General features: G+C 31.0%; 1 protein-coding gene across 7 annotated transcripts in view; it reads left to right on the top strand.

Annotated features, from left to right (window-relative positions):
• LOC143230529 (protein melted-like) overlaps positions 1 to 24,273 on the top strand; it is a 53,376-nt gene that overhangs the window by 14,837 nt on the left and 14,266 nt on the right. For 6 of the 7 annotated variants that reach the window (XM_076464258.1, XM_076464256.1, XM_076464261.1 and 3 more), the window contains 6 exons: positions 870 to 1,044; positions 4,839 to 5,002; positions 5,671 to 5,880; positions 6,568 to 6,785; positions 15,242 to 15,378; positions 17,887 to 18,085. In XM_076464258.1, the coding sequence (XP_076320373.1) occupies positions 870 to 1,044; positions 4,839 to 5,002; positions 5,671 to 5,880; positions 6,568 to 6,785; positions 15,242 to 15,378; positions 17,887 to 18,085 (1,103 nt within the window). The remainder of the gene's footprint in view (positions 1 to 869; positions 1,045 to 4,838; positions 5,003 to 5,670; positions 5,881 to 6,567; positions 6,786 to 15,241; positions 15,379 to 17,886; positions 18,086 to 24,273) is intronic. The other variant, XM_076464262.1, reaches the window with a different exon arrangement.

Here is a 24,273-nt window from a genome sequence, read left to right on the forward strand (position 1 = left end):
TGTCATTTAAAAGTCTACCGTCTGATTGACAGTACACTACTGAATAGGTGTACTGAATAGTTGTTCAGGTGGTTAAAACAGGTAACCCTTATATGTCGCCTTTGACCTCCTTTTGACGAAATGTGTATATATATATATATATATGTTACAAAATCACAAGTATATACGTATCATGCTTATAATTGGTTAAATGAAATATCTTAATTCTCTGTATATTGATGCATTAGTTTCAATACCATTTTAACCTAAACTTACAATTTAAAGGCAACAGGTTTATAGTAATTTTTTTCACATATTAATGTTTAAAAATTCAAAGTAACTGATCAATTTGGTTTTGATCAACAACTTGTTATTTGTATCATAATCATATTTTGCTTTGTTTTTTTCTTGCAGTTAAATGACTAATCCATTACCTGTGTATATCTATATTTATACTTGTTAAACTACATTATATAGCATATTTTGTGTATCTTGTTACTTGTTTAAGAAATGTTTGGACATTTTTAGTGAGGCAATATATGTGTCTTGAAGGAGTATAATATGATACACCACTTTAAACCTATAATTTTTTGCTTGTTCTGAGAGAATTATTGTTCACGATGTCCTAATAATTATATTCAAATCCTATCTCCTCTATTTATGAATGGTAGATAATAACATTGTCTGGATTAGTTTTCAGTGAAAGAGACATAAATGTTATCAGATATTGTTACTGTGCAATAGGTAAATAAGAATTTTGACTGTACTCTGGGAGTGTCTGCTCATGTTTAAAGAGTTAATTAAAATAAAACTGAAATACAGTACTGTATAAATTAAATGGTTGACTGATACAGTCACAATTAATTATACTATTATTTTTATTGGTCTAGAACTACAGCAAAAAGCCAATAATGAAGCATTTACTACCTGTGGCAGTAAAGTTTCTTCATCGAGGAAATAAAGAACTTAGAAGAAACATATCTAGTTATCTGTCCCTGGCAGCTAATAGCAATGCAGATCTCTTGGCACCTCATATTCAGCCAATTATAGACAGTGTTATAAGTGGTAAGCCTTATTCAGCCAGTTGTAGACAATAATGTAAGTGGCACAGCCTCTTCAGCAACCTTCATTACCATTTGAAGCACCTTTGGCAATTATTTAAGCCTCTAATGTGATTAAATTAACCTGATTTTTTGTCCTTTTTTCCACTTACACATTTTTGGAAATAACTGAATTTTTCAGCATTTAGTGTACATTATTATTATGCAAGAAAGGGTAAAGAAATAAATAATTTTCCATTATATTTATTAAATTATCTGGAGTTTTAAAGAAAATCTAATTTTTGATGATTTAAAAACTTGTTTATGTATTTTGCTCTCTCCTAACCAGTGCTTTTTCTGGTGTAAATACCCATATTAATTTGAAAAAAATTTTCGTGAATTATCATGGAAATAAGCGAGAAAGATATAATATTTAACATATTTATAGGTTATGTTTAAAACTATTTTAGTCAAAATTTGATATTGAGGCTAAGGTTTCATGCTTGTTCATGTTCATTATAATACAGCTTAATGTTCCGAAATGTTACCAAGCTACTACACTTTTTAGACAAGTTTACTCAACAGTTAAGTCATCTAATGCATTTGGAAATGTTGCTCAACACAAAAGTGTATAAACAAATATGTTAAAACAGTTAAACCTTTCAAACAGTGGTTGAATTTAAATTGATGTTAACTTGTTTGCAGTTCTGCTTCAGTGAAATATTTATTTTGAAGTTTACAGAATATTTTGATTTGTTGTATTTGTATATTCCACTGTTAACATGATACTTACCTTGTTGATGTAAGCTAACTTGTTAGTGTTTCTGTATATCAGAAATATTATTATGAACTGAATATTGGTTTTGTTGACTTAGAGATTCTAGATATTCAGAGATGCCAACCATTACGAGTTGAGCGTAATCATTACGATTTTTGTGTATACATTACGACTATATGCTCATACAGACAAATATTACGACTTGTTGCAACTCCCATATTATTATATATTATATAGACCTATACAAGAAAGTGATAAATTGTTCCCCTAGGACTTAAAATGAGTGAAAAGAAAATTTCTAGTGAGATACAAATAATTTTTTATAATAAATAAAAGACATAGTCCAAATGGCTACTTGCGATAATCATGTTTATGCTTGAAATAATAAAAAAGTATTTGTATCTCCAACGTCTACCAATAGTTTGAGTGCGGTGCTTCTCCATACTGGGTACGTGGGGGAATCCATAGTTATGTCATCACTGCTTTTCAGCAAATCAGCGCTCGCGTATATGGGTATTTCTCGTTTTCTAAGCGGCATAGAAACACCAATGCGATCGTTCACAAGATGGAAAAAAAAAGAGGCCTTGTTCACCAGATTGTCTTGTTTCTACCAAATCTAAAAGAACTAAAACTGTAAATCAAAAAGTTAGGAAAGAGTATAGTACAAAATATCCAGTCATTGCATCAAAAGTCAGTGACAGTCATGCGTTTTGTACAGTTTGTCACATTGATTTTTCTGTGGTGCATGGCGGGATAAACGATTATTCCAGACATACAAAATCAGCATCTCACCAACAAAAGGCTGAGGAGAAGACAAAAACGATGCAGATAACAACATTTATGAGTAAGAATTCAGAATATGAAACCATAAATGCAGAAGTTTGTTCACGCAATTCGTCATTGCTTATAATTTACTCCTAGCTGTAGCCGATCATGCAGATCATTCAGAAAAATGTTCCCAGACTTTGATATAACAAAAAAATATAGTCATAATTGAGCAATCTATAGCAGTAATAAATAATAATAAATATAATAATAATATAATAATAAACAACTTAGAGACATTGCTCAGGCCTAGTAGCTGCAAATGATAAAGGGCTCTGGCTACAATCATTACGCTCAGTCATTTAAAATATTTGGCATCTCTGGATATTAAATGGGGTTTTATTATTCATCCATCTTCTACCTATTAAAGTTATCTGTGTTTTTATCATCAAAGTCAGGTCTGTGGATGTGAATGTAACTCCTAGTATAGGTGGTTTTTATTTGAAATATATACTCAAATGCTGGGGAAATAATTTGGTTTTTAATATGCATTTATTTTCGTTTTTAGCAAGAATAATTGGATTTCATATCAGAAATGACTAATGTTTCCATATTTTTGATCACACAAAACGTTAAGCAGTATAACCAGATTAAGCTTTGAAAGTGTGTCATACGTATAACTACACACAATGATTCAGATGTACTTTTCTAGAATTTACTTTTTTTTTTAAGGGTTAATAGCATCATATTTTCTTTCTGGTATTTTCATTGGTTCTGAACAAGGCCAATTTCATTCAAACACAGCATATATTAACAAATATTACAATTCTAATCTTAGATAACATTATGCATACACACACTTTACAGCTCTTTGACCTTAAAATTTATATAACATCTTCAAATTTGTTTGAATAACTGAAAAAACTTATTTTGAACCTTAGACTACTGTTACATGCAAACTGTTCATGCAGTATTAATTAATGATTTGTAGCTTAACAAATTTTAGTCTATGTATTGTGAAAAAGTTACACATTAATCATACATTGTGATTTGTCAGTGGTAATCTTTATTTAACAAAGGAGCCATAGAAAATGAGACACTTTCATGACAAACATAAGGCCAAGTGTGTTTTACATAGCACATGCTTTGAAATAAAGGTTATGGAGCCTGTACTATTTTACTCTCAAGAAAATAATTGATATGTTAATGTACTAAACCTAAAATAATCATTACTTACATATTATTAGAGAGTTAAGCAGTGACTCTGTTTTTTATTTATTAAAGTTAACCCCAATATTTGCCTAAAATTTGTCAAATTTCTCAACTCTATGTAGATTCAAAGCATATCATTGATCAAGGTGGTGGCAGTGTTCCTTTAATCCTATGTACCAATTGTTCTGGGTCATTCCCCTATTTTATCACAGTCTTGTGAGAAAGACTGCTGTAAAGTAGAACATACTGTGTAAAGACAGGCAGCAGTCTTTTTGAATTGTTGGTCAGGTGATATCATAATACTAGATCCTCCCTCATTTTTCAAAGAGACTGACAAATGTGACACATGTAATGCGTTAACTTGTTTTTTTCATTGTATGTGTAAGTACTGAATAAAAATTGTTTATACATTGTTTTACATTCTTTTTCTTTCTGTATTCTAAATTCTGTCAAAACCACAAGAAATCAGTTTAACTTTGCAAGTAATTATCTACTTTAACCTTTTGTTATTTTTTAATCCTCTCAAAAGTGTTTAGGAATAACAGTTTATCAGGGATTATTACACTAAAAAACTTACCTTATCTAGTGCTCAAGACATAGTTTTTTTATTCTTAGAAATTCTTATACTGACTTAGTAATAATATTAGAAAGCAAAGTGACATCTATTGTTTAAACATTTTAAATTGCTAGCCTTCTCTTTTAATTATTATTATAGACAAATCATTGAAATGTTCAATTAATGTGCACTTGGTACAGAACTTGTTATCTCTAGTTTGTTTTTTCTCTGTATTATGATTTTGTGAAGCAATCTTCACAATGCTAAAATGTCTCTCCAAGTGTATCAAAATTGTTGCTATTATTAACAGCAAATTTAAATATATTCCATTTTGGTGGAAACTTTTAATTTATAGGGAATAATCAAAAACTTTTCTAGGAACTGATAAGTATAAAAAATCCTGTTTACATAAACTACTCAGTTTGAATTGTGAATTATGGATCAAATAACAGGTTTATATCTACATATAGACACATTCATGCTTTAATTAATTATGTATTACTTTTAGGAAACTATGTGCTGGCAAAAGCTCTTCCACAGATTTATACGGTCAACAAAGAACCCATTCATGACCATATAATGGCACTTGTGTCTCTTCTACCTGTGTGTGAAAAATCGGAGAAAATAAGCCTTCTAAAATTGTTTAGTCTGATTGCCAAAAACAAACCTTTGGTAAGGTTGTTTTATTCTGTTTGATATGGGTATTATTGTGTTATATGATCATGCTCAGGAACTGCTGATAGACCAAATTTAACTGTAATATGACTGTTTTATCATTTAAAAAAATATTTGATATCAAGAAAATAATTTTTAAGACCTGTTTTAGCAGTTATTGCAGAGGCTAATTTTTTATACTATTGCTTATCACTGTGATATCACTTTTCAAAAATCCATTATTATTTTAAGCTTTATTTGAAAAATATTTTTGAGGAAGTAATTTCTGAGATTGTGGGGTACAAAACCAGCACTAGGTTAAGTTGGATTTCACTTCAGAAATATTTCTAGTTATTAAGACAATGTTCTTGCCCACCTATAACTGTAATTAGTTATTTAAAATCACAATTATTACCAATGGTAATAAATTTGTGTTGGGGTTTACAAGCCAATTACCACAACTTAAGAATGCAATCACATTTCCTGTTTTTAATCCTTTAAAATGAAAACTGAGATGGCACTTGCTCAGTTAAAGTATTTGTATAGCCAGTAAAAATGTGTATCTGGATTGTAATTTGCCTTAATTATTTCAGAAAATGTTGTAAATCCATAGTTTGAACCTTTTATTTTCACTATCATTTTACAGAATGTAGCAAAGTTTTAAAAACATGTTTAACTACTTGCAGATGCTGGAAAGTAACTTTCCTCAGTTAAGTGGTTGTCTAACTATCCCAAATTGTACAATATGTGTACTTCAGATATTCCTAGACATGGCTGTTACTTGCCCTTTACCATTCACAGAACATCTGCAAAAGATAAAATCTGTAGGACAACAGCATCCTGAGTCACTCCCTCTAGTGGTCCGCATTCTGGGAATTGTTGGGAAGTTAAGCCTGGTATGAATAAAGTTAACTTGTATTTTTATCAGAGAATAATTGTGTTATTCAGGAATAAAAATATTTAAAATGGTGTTACCATAATGAAATTTGTCTATTTGGCTTTCAAACTAGATAATCCAAGGCCCAGGAGAGTGAAAATTGAATGTTTTAACAGACAATGTTTAATACTTTTTGAAATGAAAGTCAGATGACTGTCAGTTTTCTGCTTTTGAGTGACAAGAAAAGTAATGAGGGAAGAAAACGGTTTTAAGTCATTGATCATAAAGTTTGTTGTTATTCATATCCACCATAAAACCTTTTTATCCCATTACTTTACTTGAGCATTTGTGGGAAAGAATTAGATACAATTAAATAACAGTGTTTAATGTATTCAATAGCAAATTATAAATTGAAACTAAAATATTAAGTTGATTGTAAGCTTAGAATATTTTAACTCTCCCATGTATGTTTAAAATTTTTTTATCTGCATTTAAGGTACTTCCAGATGAAACAAGTCATTTTTTCAATTGACTGTTATATTAGTAATGAAAGCCAGAACTTTTGTATATAGTTCAAAGGTTTTCTAAGTATTAGCTGTTTCACATAAAAAGTTATTGTTCTTTTAATCCAATGTCTGAAAAGAAAAAATTGTCATACTACAATGTTTTGCAGAGTAGTGATGTGATTTATTTTCATTTTAAACAGGAACGGGGCAAAGAGTGCTTGGAATATCTTGTTGCTCAACTGGCTAAAACTGACCACTCAAGCTTGTCTGTCTTGCTGAAGGAAATCAAGGGTATAATGGAAGTTTTTCCTGTACTTTTACCTCTTTTTCTCCCTGATATCTGCAGTCATACTGAAGGCTTGAACTCCACAACTCGATGGCTCAATCGGGAACTGAAAGCTGATTCTTCAAATCCCCAGTGTGTATTATTAGCAATTAATCTCTCTTTGTTTGGTTTTTTGTGTCAAGGGTTTTTAGGAAATGTGATAGAAAGTATAAATTGGACAATAACTTAGGGGTATAATCAGGTACAGGATTTTATTCCTGTAAATACAAAGGTACTTTATCTCTTCTTTAAGAACATTTTGTAACATAAACTTAGGAACCTGGAACTAACAGTGACATAACAAAGAATTAGACATACTGTTATCAATTGATTAATGAAAATCGTATTAAATACTTAATGGCACGTGCTTTTTTTCCATGTACTGTTATTTTTTAAAAAACTACAACCTAACTCAGTTCCCATGAAAAGCAATAAATAGACGTTATCTCACTGTGTACTTGAGAACGTTCCTGTGTGCTATCGAAACACCATACCTGTTCTGAACAATATTCTTCTTTACTGTAAAAGCTGTAAGTTGTAATAAGATATTACTTGTGATGAGTAAGTAAATTCAAAATGAAATTATTAGTTGTTGCTTGTGAGGATCTTTAGGAAGTGGATAATGATTCAACAAGCTTTGAATGATGTGTGCATTTTACAAAGCCAAACTGCTTATCTTACTTTCTTCAAGTATCATGTCAAGAATAAAAACTACTAGTGAAAAGAATAAATTTTTGAACACTTGGTTTTATTTTTTACAACAGTGTTAAATGTAATTTCTGAACTTTCCCAAACGGATGTGTTGTTGTTCTGATGTTGACAGTTTTAATACCTTATCACTGCTTCAGTAATAAGTCTGCATACTTACAGTGCTAAATTTTGAATTTTGATACCTGTAGTGGGCAGAGCACAGATAACTTCTCGCATAGCATTTGTTTAAGAACAAGCAGTCTAAACCTTTTTACAGTGTTCACTTGCTGAACCCTTCAGAGATGTTTGTTGTTCTTCTGTGTACCGAGCAATAATGTTTTAACTTATTCCCAAGCTGTATACTTGTCAGTTACTAAAAGACAGCTCATAGTTTTTGGTAATTATTAATTAAGAAATAAATTGTAATTAGTACCTTGGTCTCACTTGTAATCTTGTAAGAAGTTGTATTTTACATAAATCAGTTAATTTCGTTATGGAACAATTGTATCTTATTAAGTACATTTTGAGGGAGATATTTATTAGTAAGAACATATGGCAAGTTATTTAAGTACTTCTATAATAAATGTTTATGTTAAGTATCTCTGTCATTTCTTATCTATTATTATTTCTTTTGTAATATGCTTATGATGGTACATCTTCCTAACTAACAAGATTATTAACCTATTCAACTTTGCATCACAAAATTATGTGTAGAACAGCATTATTTAAAATACCACCTGATATGTTGTTGTTCTATTCTTTAAGTGCTAACTAGAGTACTAAGTTAGTCTAAAATACTGCATAACTCATGCAAAGAAAATATTTTATTATGTTTTACTTTGGTATTATAATTTAGTTAATTTCTTAATTTAAAAGTAAATATTAAAAAAATTCTGAATATCAATTTTTGTCTCATGTGGGTATGTTCAATGCATCATTGGTTCAAATTGGACATTTATGATATTCAAATATGAAGTATATAATTTGGTATGAATTAGGAACTCAAACTACTGATATTGACAAATTAGAATATGAAATAAGAACCTCCTATCTTTTTACTTGTTGATAAATCACTACCGTTACTGAATCAAACACACTGGCCTTGGCCACCTGTGTCAATATTTGAAAATGCTTATGTACATCTACTTTAAAAGCTCATAATGTCTGCCTAATGGTTTTCTCAGCCTCACTGGAGTACTTGAGTGGCAAACATGTTCTTAAGGGTGATGCTAGATTTTGAAAGGTAAGGTAACACTTTAGTGAGCTCAATTTCATATTTTTTGGACCTAAATACAGCTGTTATTGAGCTAGATAAATTACAGTGGAATTCTGTGGTATTGCTACAGTAATTTATAATTTTTTCTCATTTTAAAATGGATATATAAACCTAAAAAAAATATTTCATTCCACATGTTACATGTGTGAAATTTGATTAGGCTTAGCAACCTACAACAAGCAGCAAATAAATACAAAGTTTGTAAATAGAAGAAATAATTGCTTTCTATAATTCTTTATTTACTGTTCTGTTTCAACAGAGTGATTGAAATTTAAGAACATGTGCATACACACACACACAGCACTGTGCAAGAGTGTAAATTCCAATACTATGGTAATGCTTCACTAGTCCTTGTTGACAATTAAATGAGCCAGTGTGAGAATACTTATCATTCTTTAGAATTCCCATATACTTGTACTAAGGGCATGCAATAAGGGTTTTGCTTAAATAAACATACTGCTCAAATTTGGGGTGTGAAATACAGCTCTAAGCGGCCACCCCTCAGATTCGGTCACCCCTTGAAAGAGGTCCTTCAATCACAGTCCCTTTTTTTTGTTTACATAATCCCTAATTATGTACAATGGAACCCCTCTAATCAGGCCAGTTTGTCTCAGTCCCAAATGTGGCTGCTTTAGATGGGTTCCACTGTAATTGTCATGCAGTATCTGGACAATACTGAATTACTGGACAATACTAGGAAGGATCTAGCATATGGTACTGGTATATACTAGAAAAAATCAATTTAATAGCACTCTACAAATAAACCATGATAAAACAGTGTTTAACACTATGTATATTGTTTTGTTGTCTTGCCATGGCTTAAAAAGCATAGAAAATTGTCAGTAGAGCAAAGAGTTTGCATAAGAGATTTACATGATGCTAGTTAGACTGATCAACAGATTAGTGCAGACTTGAACTTTTCCCCAAACACTTTCAAGTACACCTTAGATTGTGAGACTGAGATAAGTAAATTTGAAAATAGGAAAAGAAGAGACAGAACACCTAAACTCAATGATACTGATGTTAAGTATCTTTGTTTATACAGCCTTCAGGACAGAAGGAAGACTGTCATTGATCTCAAGCATGAGATAAACAACCATGTACCAAATGACAGAAAAGTATCCAGATTTACAGTATCAAGAAGACTCAACAAGATTGGAATGTTTGGTTGTGTATCAGTTTAAAAACCTTTACTTCGGTCTCCAAATATTGTCAAGAAATAGAAATTTGCTTAAAAAATATAAAATTGGACTGCTGATAATTGGGAAAGAGTGTTATGGATGCATGAGTCCAAGTTTGAAATATTTCATTCAAAGTGTAAGTTATACGTCCGGTGGAAGAAAGGTGAGAGATGCTTACCTCGATGTATAGCACTTATGGGAAGGCAGTGTGATGGCTTGGAGTGTTTTTTGCTTAAGCAACAGGAGATATTTGCAAGATAGATGGAATAATGGACCAGCACAAGTACCATCATATACTAATCGATCATGGTGTACCTAGTTGTTGGTATATTATTGGTAAAGGATTCTACTGACTAAAAGATAATGTCCCCAAACAATCATCCAACCCATGCAGAAATTACTTAGCTAATAAAGAAGCTGCTGGAGTCATTCAAATGATGTAATAGTCCCCATCTCAACCCAGTTGAGCATATCTGGGATTTCATAGATAAAAAACGTGTCAGATCAAAAGTTACTTCCAAAGAAACATTATGAAAGTGCATTATATGACTCTGGAGTCAACTCTCAAAGAATACTTTAATTAAATATTTTGCAACAATGCCTGAAACACTGTTTGCAGTTATTAAAGCAAAAGGGGCACATAACATATTGACTGTTTGATGAACTCAAGTACTTCCACTGAGTTTCTGTTGTATTAAATATGAAGACTAATAAAGTTTTGATGCTTTACCTATGATTTCATGATGACGATAAACTCACTTGAAGTAAAAATGTATTCTCAAGAGAGCTGGTATGAGTGTTAAAATTTTAATTTGAATAAAGTACAGAACAACGTTTTGACATTCTTAGGTCATCTTCAGGTCAAAAAATATTTAATATTGCTTTTGTTACCAAACACAAGTAATCAAATTAGCACTGTGCCATTCCATAAATTATTTTAGTAATTTCAGTTGAATGACAAAATTGAACAAACGCAAGTTAAAAATTAAATTTCCAAAGTCACTTTTAATATGAATAAATAGGATAATTTGATAAGCTAAAATTAATGTGAAATGTCACTTAAGAATATGCATTTAGTTTGAAGTTCAGCACAAAGCAACATAATGGGTTGCAAGTCAGCAGAGATATTGCTGTATCACAGGGACAGTTACACAAATAATATTGGAAATAATTATGAAAATAGTGAATAAAATTATTAAATGCAACTGTTATAACATTTCTTCTCTCTACTGCATAAAAGTGAACTGCACCAAAGTTAAGTCACATACTGACAATTTAAACTGATATTGGTTGTTATCAACCAATCACACAATACCATACAGTGTAATACATGTAACAGTACATACAGTCGTATTATTTCCAGTAGTTTCCAAATACTGTCAAGAGACTGGAATGTGCTAAAAAGTATAAAAACTGGACTGTTTATTGTTGGAAAAGGGTGTAATGGACAGATGAGTCCAAATTTGAATTATTGAATTATTTGATTCAAAGCATAGGTTGTATGTCTGGTGGAAGAAAGGTGAGAGATACCTTATTCTTTAGCACCTATCATGAAGCATGGAGAGGCCTTATGATAGTTTGGGGGAGGGGGGACTTCTGCTGAGGCAAAAGGTGATATCTGAAAATAGATGCAATAATGGACCAACACAAGTACCATCAGATACTGATCCATCATGGCATGTCAAGTGGTTTATGTATTATTGGTAAAGGATTCTACTACCAAGAAGATAATGCCCCAAACACTCATCCAAGCCATACAGAAATTCCTTAGTTAAGAAAGAAGCTACTGAAGTTATTCAAATTTTGCTCTCACAGAACCCTGATCTCAACCCAATTGAGCAGATCTGGGATTTGATAGATTGAAAACTTTATGGTAGTATAGTATGGACAGTTTGAGTAAATATATTGCAGCAATGCCTGGAAGACTGTCTGTAGTTATTAAAACAATAGGGGATACACAATATCTTAATTGTTTGCTGAACTCAAGCACTTCCACTGAGTTTCTGTTGTATTAAATATAATGGTTGATAAAATGTTAATGTTTCACCTGTGATATACCTTCCATTGTTTTTGAAAGAAGCCTAAACTCTAATTTTTTACTTTATACTAACATTTTTGCACATTATTATTATTATTATATATATATAATATATTATAACTGAAATGGGACTGCATTTTACAAAATATTAGTCTCAAAAATACAGCCAAAACAGGTCATCTTGAAGGTCATAACATGAGTGCACATACTCTGTGTCATTTCAATTTCTAAAATGTTAGCCAGTCACAGCTGAAGTGTCAATGTAATAAAAATAATTAATATGTACAAATGTATAAAGTTATAAGATTTAAGCTATTTAGACTAAACATTTGTGTTTCATGTTATAGTTTGAAGGCATTATAGAACAAAAAAAAAACATAATTTATATTTATTTCCTAACTTTTTTATTTAATTTAAGCTTTTAATTGTGTGTATGAAACTTGTAATATTTACTCATAACCTGCAAAATTTTGTAAAGAAACATGTAAATTATAAAAAAGTTGCAGCATAATTACTGTCGTGGATATTTTCATGGTTACAAGCTAGGTGGATTCCACCCAACCCATTTGGTAAGGTTAGTTGATTACACAAACCTGTGAAATTGAACTTCACAAAATTTGTTTTGGTTTTAATAATGTATTTTTTTTATAATTCAACAATGCAGATCTTAAATAATATTAATATTTTTCTATCACTTAAGAACTTTTTTACAAATCTAGAAGAAAAAAAACTTGAATCAAATTATTCTTTTGTATCACACAATGAACTTTTATTATTATTATGTTTGTTAAAAAAAATACAAGCAAAGTGAAGAAAAAAAAAGAATGTTGATGTCAAATGAATGTGTAGCCTCATATTTTTATGTGAATTCTATGTCTTTTCTCAAAACTACGTGTTGTTGTCTTTTTTTTTTATGTATTGTGTCTGGATCATCTTATTTCAATGACCATAATAATTAGCCATCAAGATGGTGTTCCACTTTCCCTGATGTCTTGAGGAAACCTTTCCTCTTGTTCTTCACTGACAGTACTGAGATTTTCAGGGAAATAATCAATATGCGAGTGTAAGAAATGACCTTTCAGGCTCATATTACAATCCAACTCTTTGAATTTGTTGATCATATTATTGACAATATTTTTGTCATGTAGGTTCTTGTTGTTTCTTAAAAATTTGTTAATGACATTTATAAAGGCAATCCACACTTTTTCATCTTTTTTTCATTGTCCTTTCAAACTGTTCATTCAAAGTCAATTTCCTAATCTGAGGCCCAATAAAAATCTCTTCTTTAAGTTTGACTTGTAAAAGAGCTGTTAGTTACCAACAAGAGATACTTGAAACAGTTGCCATCTTTTTCTAAGGCCTTTACAAATTGGTTCATCAAGACCAGTGTTATGTGAAGTGGAAGTAACAGGACTTTCTTTGTGTTAACCAAACAAACTTTGTTGTTTAATGTTTTTTTATCCTGATATTAGATTGACTCTGTGCTGTCCCATTCACACAAAAAATATGGAAAGGAAACTTTGTATAATCAGATTGTTGACTCAACAACATAAAAAGGACTTTTAAGTCTCCACAAAGTAACCAATCATGTTTTTGTATTTGACATTATTAAGAAGTAGTTCAAGATTTTCATTTTTTTCATCAAGTGAACCAAATGAGCAATAGGAACAGATGCATATATGTTACCATTGTAAAGGAGAACACCTTACAATCTTCTTTCGGGGGAATCAATGAACATTTCCCACTCATGTGGCTCATATACTATAGCTCCTAGCATTAGTATTAATTCAGCAATACTGTTGCAATAAACCAGTGAACCTTATGAAAAATTTAGTGTAAACTCTTTTGCACAATCTCTGTACCAGTAGAATTATGTCCTTGGGGAAAGTAAGTTTTTACTATGAATTCTTGACTCCAAAATCTCTGAAGAATCCTTTGGAAGGCCCAAATCTCTCATCAAATCATTTAACTCACCTTGTGTGAATAGTTGTGGTTCAATCCCTATCATCATTTCTATTGACATTAGAATCAGATGAAACTGTGTAAAGTCTCTGGTGGAGTAGGTACAAGTATATCTGTTCCATGAGCAACAGATGTTTTGGGAAAAGTCTATATGTTATGGAGAAAAATGGATATTTTTGAATTCAGTGAACAGGAACTACTGCAGAATGTAAAAATTTCAAGACAGTAAAACCATCGCAGGCCTATTAATTACATTGGGTTAGTCTTGTAAAGTAATTTATCAATTAAAAATTAGGATTTCATTTGTTATTTGTTTTTCTCATCCCAGCTATTGAAATAACTGCAATATTTTAATTGGAATTTACCCTTATTTTTGATTGATTTATAATTGTTCTACTTATTATATTTGTGCCATAATCAATTAATTGAAAATGTTTATTACTGTTTCAGTTAGTGAGACCAATGATTAATTAATTGTCAAATTCCATTAATTGTCCAGCTCTGGATATAGATTGTATTTGAATTATCTTTTATATTAACCATAGTTGCAATGTGCATTGTAATAGAAGTAAAAGATTTTTTACTTCTTTGTAAGGTGAGATGATATGAGAGAAATTTACAAAATAATCATTAATGCAGGAATGTTTCATAAGAGAGTTATTTAAATTTTATGTTCAGGAAAAAATTAAAATAATGTATCAGTTTTTTGTACTGTAATGAGCAATAATCAACTCTGGTTTCTGTATAAGTGCTTACTTTAATGTTTATTTTCACTTCTGAAATCAAATTAAAATTAATATGGATAAGCAGCATTTTTACTGTGTAAAGCCAGTAAAAAATATAAACACACTATGTACTGTCTCACACAGCATTGCATGTGTACAGCTGTCTTTTAACTTTTCTTTTTGCTACTTACTGTCTCAGTGCCTAATTCTCAAACTCTGGTCACTTGCATTCAGTAGACCTTTTTGACTTAATAAAGCATATTGGTCTCTGGAGAAATAAATGCTGTGTGTGACACTGATATCTTAACTACTCTGAAATAAATTTTAACATAAAAAAACCAATTACTAAGAAGTATTGGAAGCTTAAGAGAAAAACAAACATACTTCAACTAAGTTTTTTTGTGTGTGTTCCCTTGACTATTTTGAATAAGTTTATTAGATTAGTTAAATAAAATCATCATGAACCTTGCTTGGTTTTTCAGTAAACCTCAAAATCATGTAAACTGCACATCTGGAGAAATTACCATTGTTAAGGTTGGAGACAGTAGACAAAATTTAATTACTGTGGTAACATCTGCTATCACTACAGCAACAACTCTGTCTGCAACAACTGTTACATCAGTAACTGCTCCTGTTAAAGAGTTAGTTACACATAATATTGTTACTGATCCATCTAGGGAGAGTCAAGGAAACTTTGCTAACTCCAGACACAATCTTGTGAGTGTGCCTGAACAAAGACCTCTCAGTCATCTGCTAGCTAATCCACCCATGAATCGGAGTTTAGGCAGACTTCCAACAACAGGGGGAATTGCAGGTAAGATTTAAAGAAAGTATGGTGAATTACAACAAAATTATTAGTTGCTATTTCTTCCATGTTTTAATCTAAGATTTCAAAATATTATCAATAGGGAAAAGAAATTTTTATATTAGTATCTTTTTTTTTATTCCAAAAAAAAACAGAATTAACAGTTTGACAGCTATTTCACCATAATGTATTACACTTTAACTAAAAAAAAAAACAGGTGAATGGACTGTGTTTATTGCAGATTTATTTTGTTCATTTGTTTCATAATAATCATTCAGATCTCGCATTTAATTTTTTTTGTATTTTGGAGCTTTCAGCATGTTTCAGATTGAACTATTAGTAACATAATGTGCAGATAACTATTGTTTAGATATTTTCACAGTATTGGAACGTTTTAACTTATGCCTTACACTTACTTCATTATTGCTCATCCTGCATATTTGTTGGTAATTTCTTGTTCATCAGTGTAAAATAAGATTTTTTCAGTTGTTATTTGAATAACCTTCATTTTCAGTTTGTGATTATGTTCTAAAAACATTATTTCAAAAATCTTTGAATTGAGGTTTGTGATAAGTCACAGTATTGTGACCATTGTAATATTCTGGATTCTTTTCTGTTATTAAATTTACATCTATCATGAGGATTTCCAACAAATATTGTTAATTTTTAATTATCTTATCTTTAATTATCTTAAAACATATGGAAGTTTAGAAATTTCCAATGTATAAACAAAACAATGAAACATGAAAAAAAAAAAATGTGATGAAACAGGAAAAAACAGAGGATTGTTGTTGCCTTGTGATGGATGGTTTCTTTCAGTATGTCAGTAATTTATAAGAGTACATCATCCATAGCACATTAGCTGAGCATGGCTTGTAGTCAGTTTTATAAGTGTATTTCTCAGTTATGATAAATAATAGCCAAATCCAGAGTGTTATCAGTGGAACGGTGTCACTTATTTTTGTGAATATTTGTTTAGTACTACTAGTTGTTTATGTAAAGTACTCAATAATTATGTTCTATTAGCAAGAAATGAGCACAGTACATCATTGTGAAAATGCACTTATAGAAAAACAAAGAATGAAACTAAATAACTGACTAGATTTTTAAATGTTTCTGCTTCTTAATTTTGGACTGTGCATGGCTTTGAGGTTGGTATGGTGGAGTGTAATTTCAGGGTTCATTTTTCGTGTCTCACTACTACAAAAAATCATGTTAAAAATGTGAAGCTTTGGTTGCATTATAAGAATGACAGTGAAGTTTCTCTATTTGCATTATTTGGTTAGAGTAGTCCAAGAGTTAGTGATTAGTGCCATTACCTTCCTTCTAGTCTATCACTTCAGATTTAGGTGTAGCTCGTGCAGACAACCCTTTGGTAAGGTTATGTATATATATCCAAAAGACACTTTTTAATTTAATTCATACTAAAAATGTAGTGCTTCTTAAGAAATTCTTAACACTGTGTTTTTGTGAATTCTGGATTTAAGACTTAATTATAAAAAAAACAATTGTGTTTTACACACTTGATGGTCAAATTGTTTTATTCAAAGTGTTTTGAATATTGTTATCAGTCTTAAGATTATGTTTTGAGGTCTACAACAGATGTGGACAGTTTAAGTTAGGTATCAGAATACAAGTTCTGATTGCCATTATTAATTTGTATTTAAAGTTTTTTTTAATTCATTCCATTATTTTAATTCTCATTGTTTTATAGTTATAAAAAACTTCTAAGTTTGATATTTTAAAGTTTCAATAAGTAAATTTTGATTAAAACAATAAACTATTTTTTAAACTTAGTAACAATTTCTTTTTCAATGCTTTTCAGACATTTTTCTTTACAGACCTGAATGTAAAGGTCTTGATCACTTTTTCTTGATCACAACAGACTAAAATGGTATCTGATTCCTGTGCTACTGCTTCCTTATTTGCAACTTTTCCATGAATCACAGACTGAGAATTACTTTTGTGTTTCTTTGAGTGAAATTATTTGTCAGATAATGAATTTATTTTTTGTTACTAAGATGTACTTGAAGCTTGACAATCTATTGAAGTTCCTGACATTAGCATTATTATCTGGAAACCATCCAAACTAAATTGAAACTGAAAATCATTAACGGACATGTACATTAACTCCTAACTGGAAATAAATAGGCATGCAAATTGGTTTTAAACTGGAAATTAGAATGAAATGCACATTAAGCTTTCACTATTATGTGCATATTTAATAATAATCAGAAATCCCAATTTCAATTACTTTATTCTTTTGTGACAGTCAGTATAAATGTAATCAGTAAGTTTGGCTATGATGTGTACTTGTGCATGTTCATTATGTTGTAGAATATATAACATACACTACTATTCTTCCCAATATTTCCATGCACACACACACATAGCTATTTGATTTCATTATGCATATTATTCAACTGAATTAAAGTTTGTAACAAAATAATTATCCTTAACTTTAGAGTTTGGTTTTATTTAATTAGAAATGTTCGTATGTTATTTTTTTTGTTTCAGTTCATCATAGTAATGGCCAACTGTGTTTTCCATCTGGACGAGCTGTTAGTATGACTAGACTTAATTCTGATTCTGGCATGAACAAAAGTTTGACAGCTCTTACTAATCAACATTTACTGGTTCACCATGCTTCTAAAGTTGTGAGTGGTGGTCTTACTGTCAACACCCCTGTTGCTGGTGTCAAACAGAAAAGTTTTAGGTAAATGTTTTCATCTGTGTTATAAATAAGTTAATGAGAAGAAATGAAAATTTTTATAGAAACATACACTTTTAAAGATGTAATAATAAATGATAATTTCACAGTGAAGAAAGAAGTTAACACAAAGAGTGAAAATTAACTGCTGGTCTATCACTTGTGATGAAACACCATACATGAAGCAGTTGTGGAACTAAAGCCTTATAAAATGGGAACAAATAAGACATGTGGGATCTGTCATAAGTTTATTACAGTATTTTCTTTGTTGTTTTACCTAACTGTATTTCTAGCCTCATTTACTCTTTAACAGAGCACTTTTTCTTTTCTTTATCAAAGTTAAGTACTTTTTTTGGCATTTCATTATGCTGGATTAGTCTTTAATATTATTTTATGTTTATCTCATTGTTTTGAATGAGGATTATTTCATCATAATATATCGTAGTGTGTTGAATGTTTTTGGCACATGTGAAGCCATAAATATGCATTGAAAATGTAGTTCAACTTAGACAAAATTAGATATAGGTTGTTGGATCTAGACTGCATGATTGTGAGTTTAGCCAAAATGATTATATTGTGTTGGAGGTTTTAAAGTGAACGTATCCCATAATATATTGTAATAACAGAGTAGAGAAGGATAATTCATCTTACCAATTGTGCTATAATATGATTATTTAAAACTCTGGATATAACTATGGTAACCAACAGTGTAGCAAATATTTGTATATATGTTTGATTTGTTTTAATGTATTATTTTAAAACAAGTGGACTGTGTGGAGTTTGTTTATTGTTAAAATTTATCACCAATAAGTCACAGATACCTACTGTAAAAAATTACAGCTCTATTAAACCTGACACTAATCAGTGATGACGAGAAACCCACTTGTTGAGAAATTTATATGCAAAAACGGCTCGTTTGGGCTGAGAAAACACTTTACATAGAAGAGCGAACAACGTTTCGACCTTCTTCGGTCATCGTCAGGTTCACAAAGAAAGAGGTAACTGACCGGAAGCTGACCACATGTTTGAAAGGGGTTGTGTAACTGTGTGTCGAAATGTAGAGGGCGGTATTAGATGTTTGAATATATAATTTATTATATTAATATAGGTATAAAGGCGTTCCTTTATATTGGTTTATTTTGGGTTTAAGTTGTTGTATAAGTAAGGCTTCTTTAATTTAACAGAAAAGACACCAAAACGACAAACCGTTGACTAACCTCATAATTAACAGATCCGACCGTCAATTAAACACAGACGAGATACATCTACTTAACAAAGGACTCAACTTCGCTATAGCACCTAGGTACATTCCAACCATAGAAATCAAAACATGTTTAGAAGACCTAGCCAGGAGACTTGTGATACTTTCTACAGAGAACAAAAAACAAGGAAACAACCAAAACAACCAACAGAAAGAAGACAACTTAGATAATTTTATTGACATCCAACAGCCAACCTTCCCAGGTAAAATTACAAATTTATATTTTCCAGAAACACCTAAAAACAACATCTTAAACGATTTTTTCAAAGAATTTTCTCACAAAACCATCAACATAATTTCACAAAACAGAAAACTGAAAAACAACCTTACAAAAGAGACATTAATTGCATAAAAACCTAAAACAAGACAAAAACATAAAAAATTCTAAAAGCAGATAAAGGTAACGCTATAGTCATAATGAACACGAATGAATACATCCAAAAATGAATAACATCCTATCAGACACGAACAAATTTAAACCAATACACACAAATCCAACAAAGACACACGACGAGGCTTAACTGAACAAATTACTACTACAAATGAAAAAAGCCAACACCATTTCACAAACACTTTATTCCTACCTACGTAAAACCGACTCACGCACACCGCAAATATACGGCATCCCCAAACCTCATAAACCAGATTGTCCATTACGACCAATAATGTCCACATATGAATCGTTTAATTACAACCTTGGTAAATACATAGCATGGGCATTCTCCAAATATGTAACATCAGCCAGCTCATTTATCAAAGACTCTTTTAATTTCAAGTCTAATCTAAATCAACTTAATCATAAAGCCTTAATGGCCAGTTTCGATGTTATATCCCTCTTTACAGAAGTTCCAACCACTGAAGCCTACAAGATAGCCTTAGAACTCTATATCCGAGACCCTAACCCAACTATAGAAATTCCCAGTAACCAGTTAGCAACCCTCATAGAATTCACCACGATAAAGACAAACTTCATGTTCAACAACCAAAACTATATACAAACAAACGGCCTAAGCATGGGCAACCCAGTATCACCAGTTCTAGCCAATATTTTTATGACACAAGTTGAAACACAAGCAATTAATACAGCATTACATCCACCACTATACTGGTATAGATATGTAGATGACACGGTTATGGATTCAAATCTACAGAACACATACTTAATTTTTTTCAATCACATTAACTCTATACATCCCAACATCAACTTCACATGTGAACAGGAAGAAAACAATCAAATATCATTTCTTAACCTCAAAATTACAAGAACTGATACACAATTTCAAACAGAAATCCACCGAAAAAATCACCCATACTGGACTATACATTCCTTGGGACTCAGCACATGAAACAACACAAAAACTCAACATACTAAGACCATAAAACTATGCTCACCAGATAAAATTAACGATGAATTAGACAAAATAAAACAATACTTCACCAACATCAATAAGTTTCCTCCACAAACCGTAGAAAACATTATAATGCACACTTCTTGACATGCATGTTTGATCTCATTGGTAAAATATGACCCCAAATTTATTCAAAACCCGCACAAAACTGAGGTCTATACTATGTAAAACTACACTGACAAACACCACACCAACATGTTAGATATATAGGAAATTATAATAATCTTTGCAATCTCTTGCAAACTTCTTTAAAAACACAACCAAAGGATGTTTAAAATAACTGGTTACTGTTTTTGTGACAAAATACCTTGGTCAAGCCCACCAGATTTAAGCTGCTGTCTGATGTGAGTTCATTATAATTTTATAGAATCAGTTATCACCACATAGTGCTGTTACTGACTGCAAATGTTTTCATTACAATTCTTTAAGTTATTTCATTTTGAAGTTAAATTAGGGATGTCATTTTCGGCATTTTATATTTAAAAACGGCTGGTATGGGTAGAAAAAGCACTAGTAGAGGAGCGAACAAAGTTTTGACCTTCTTCAGTCATTGTCAGGTTCACAAAAAAAGAAAGGGTTACTGACTGGTAGCTGACTACATGTTTGAATACAGTTGCATAATTTAGTGTAGGAATGTAGAGGGCATGCTTAGATGTTGGATATATTTATTATTATAGGTGTAAAGGTGTTCCTTTGTTGTGGTTTATTTTGGGCTCGAGTTGTTGTATAAGTAAGGCTTCTTTAATTTTGCATTTGTTTATGTTTGCTTCTTTATTTAGTATTTGGGTGTTTTCTATGGTTATGTTGTGTTTATTTGTACGAGAAGTGTAAGTCTTTTTGTTTTCTTTGTGTATTTGTACTTATCTATGTAACCATTATGTCTGAACTAACACATATTACACCACTATTAACAGTACGTGCTCATACAACCGTAAAGAAACTAAGAAACTTAAACCAAAAATTTATCAACAGAAGAAATTACATCTATTTATTCAACAGTGTAGAAAGAAACAACTAAACCCTAACTTTGTAAAGGTAAAACTGTCAAACAATTTTAATCAATGCACAAACATTATCCAAAATTTACAGAAGAAAACTACTTAAAGCCATGTTGAACTTGAAATACAAAGAACTACACAACTTACAGAAACACAAAATGAACCTAGACCATCAACTGGCATGTTGTATTAAACCAGAGATTTACAGACTTATACAATGAAACATCAACCAAATCAACACTAGGTACAACAGTGACAAAAAGATCTGGTACAACAAAATACTAGAGAAACTAAGATGTAAACAACAGGAAAAACACTAACAGAACAAACCATTGACTGACCTCAAAATTAACAGATCTGACCGACAATTAAACACAGACGAGATACATTATTTAACAAAGGACTCAACTTCGCAATAGCACCTAGGTACATTCTAACCTTAGAAATCAAAACATGTTTAGAAGATCTCGCCAAGAGACTTGTGATACTTTCCACAGAGAACAAAAACAAGGAAACAACCAACGGAAAGAAGACAATTTCAACAGTTTTATTGACATCCAACAGCCAAACTTCCCAGGAAAAATTAAAAATTTATATTTTCCAGAAACACCTAAAAACAACAACTTTTAAACGATTTTCTCACAAAACCATTAACATAATTTTACAAAAGAGAAAAGTAAAAAACAATCTTACAAAAAGAGATGTTAATTCCATTAGAAACCTAAAACAAGACAAAAACATTAAAATTCTAAAAGCAGATAAAGGAAATGCTATAGTCATAATGAACACGAATGGATACACCCAAAAAACGAAGAACATTCTATCAGACACAAACAAATTTAAACCAATACACAAAAATCCAACAAAGATACATGAAACACAACTAAACACAATACTACAAAAAATAAATAAAACCCAACACAATTTCAAAAACACTTTATTCCTATTTATGCAAGACCGACTCATGCACACCACAAATATACGGCATCCCCAAACCTCATAAATCAGATTGTCCATTACGACCAATAATGTCTACATAAGAACCATTTAATTACAATTTTAGTAAATACATAGCATGGGCATTCTCCAAGTATGTAACATCAGCCAGCTCATTCATCAAAGACTTCTTTCATTTCAAATCTAATCTTAATCAACTTAATCATAAAGCCTTAATGGAAGTTTGATATCATATTCTTCTTTACAGAAGTCCCAATCATTGAAGCCTGCAAGATAGCCTTAGAACTCTATATCCGAGACCCTAACCCATCAACAGACATTCCCAGCAACCAATTAGCAACCCTCATAGAATTCACCACAATGAAGACAAACTTCATGTTTAACAACCACAACTATTTATATACAAACAAAGGGCCTAAGCATGGGCAATCCAGTATCACCAGTTCTAACCAATATTTTTATGACACAAGTTGAAACACAAGCAATTAACACAGCATTACACCCACCATTATACTAGTACAGATATGTAGACGACACGATTGTGTGATTCACATATACAGATAACACACTTAATTTTTTCAATCACATTAACTCTATACATCCCAACATAAATTTCACATGTGAACAGGAATAAAGCAATCAAATATCACTTCTTAACCTCAAAATTACAAGAACTGATACACAATTTAAAACAGAAATCCACCAAAAAATCACCCATATTGGACTATACATTCCTTGGGACTCAGCACATGAAACAAAACAAAAACTCAACATACTAAGAAACCAAATAAACACAGCCATAAAATTATCTGATGAGGATAGTATAATATTTTATACACACACACCTAGACAGAAAGCAAAATCAACCAATAAAAGTAAATATACCTCACGATTCAAAAAATCACCAAACCATATACTGCTGCATACCATATTTTCCCGACATCAGCAGAAAAATAACCAACATCTGGCAAAATCAGTAACAAAATATGACATTCCAGTTAATACCAAATTTATTCAAAAACCAGGCACAAAACTAAGGTATATACTGTGTAAAAACTACAGACAAACACAACACCAACATTATTTATAAAATACAATGTGATAACTGCCACAACTTCTATATTGGAGAAACAAGTAGCAAAATGGAAACCAGATTCAAAGAACACAAAAAGTCACCTTCACATGTTTTTGACACTGCAAATCAAATAAACACAACATTACCATAGAAAACACCCAAATACTAAATAAAGAAACAAACATAAACAAATGCAAAATTAAAGAAGCCTTACTTATACAACTCAAGCCCAAAATAAACCAATACAAAGGAATGCCTTTATACTTGTATTAATAAATATAATCAAACATCTAAGCACGTCCTTTACATTCCTACACTCAATTACACAACTGCCTTCAAACATGTGGTCAACTACCGGTCAGTAACCCTTTCTTTCTTTGTCAACCTAACAATGACAGAAGAAGGTTGAATCGTTATTTGCTCCTCTACTAGTGCTTTCTTTACCCATACCTGCCATTTTGAAATATATAATTTTCTCTACAAATGGGTTTTCT

This window comes from Tachypleus tridentatus, chromosome 10 (assembly GCF_004210375.1).
Source record: "Tachypleus tridentatus isolate NWPU-2018 chromosome 10, ASM421037v1, whole genome shotgun sequence".
NCBI lineage: Eukaryota > Metazoa > Arthropoda > Merostomata > Xiphosura > Limulidae > Tachypleus > Tachypleus tridentatus.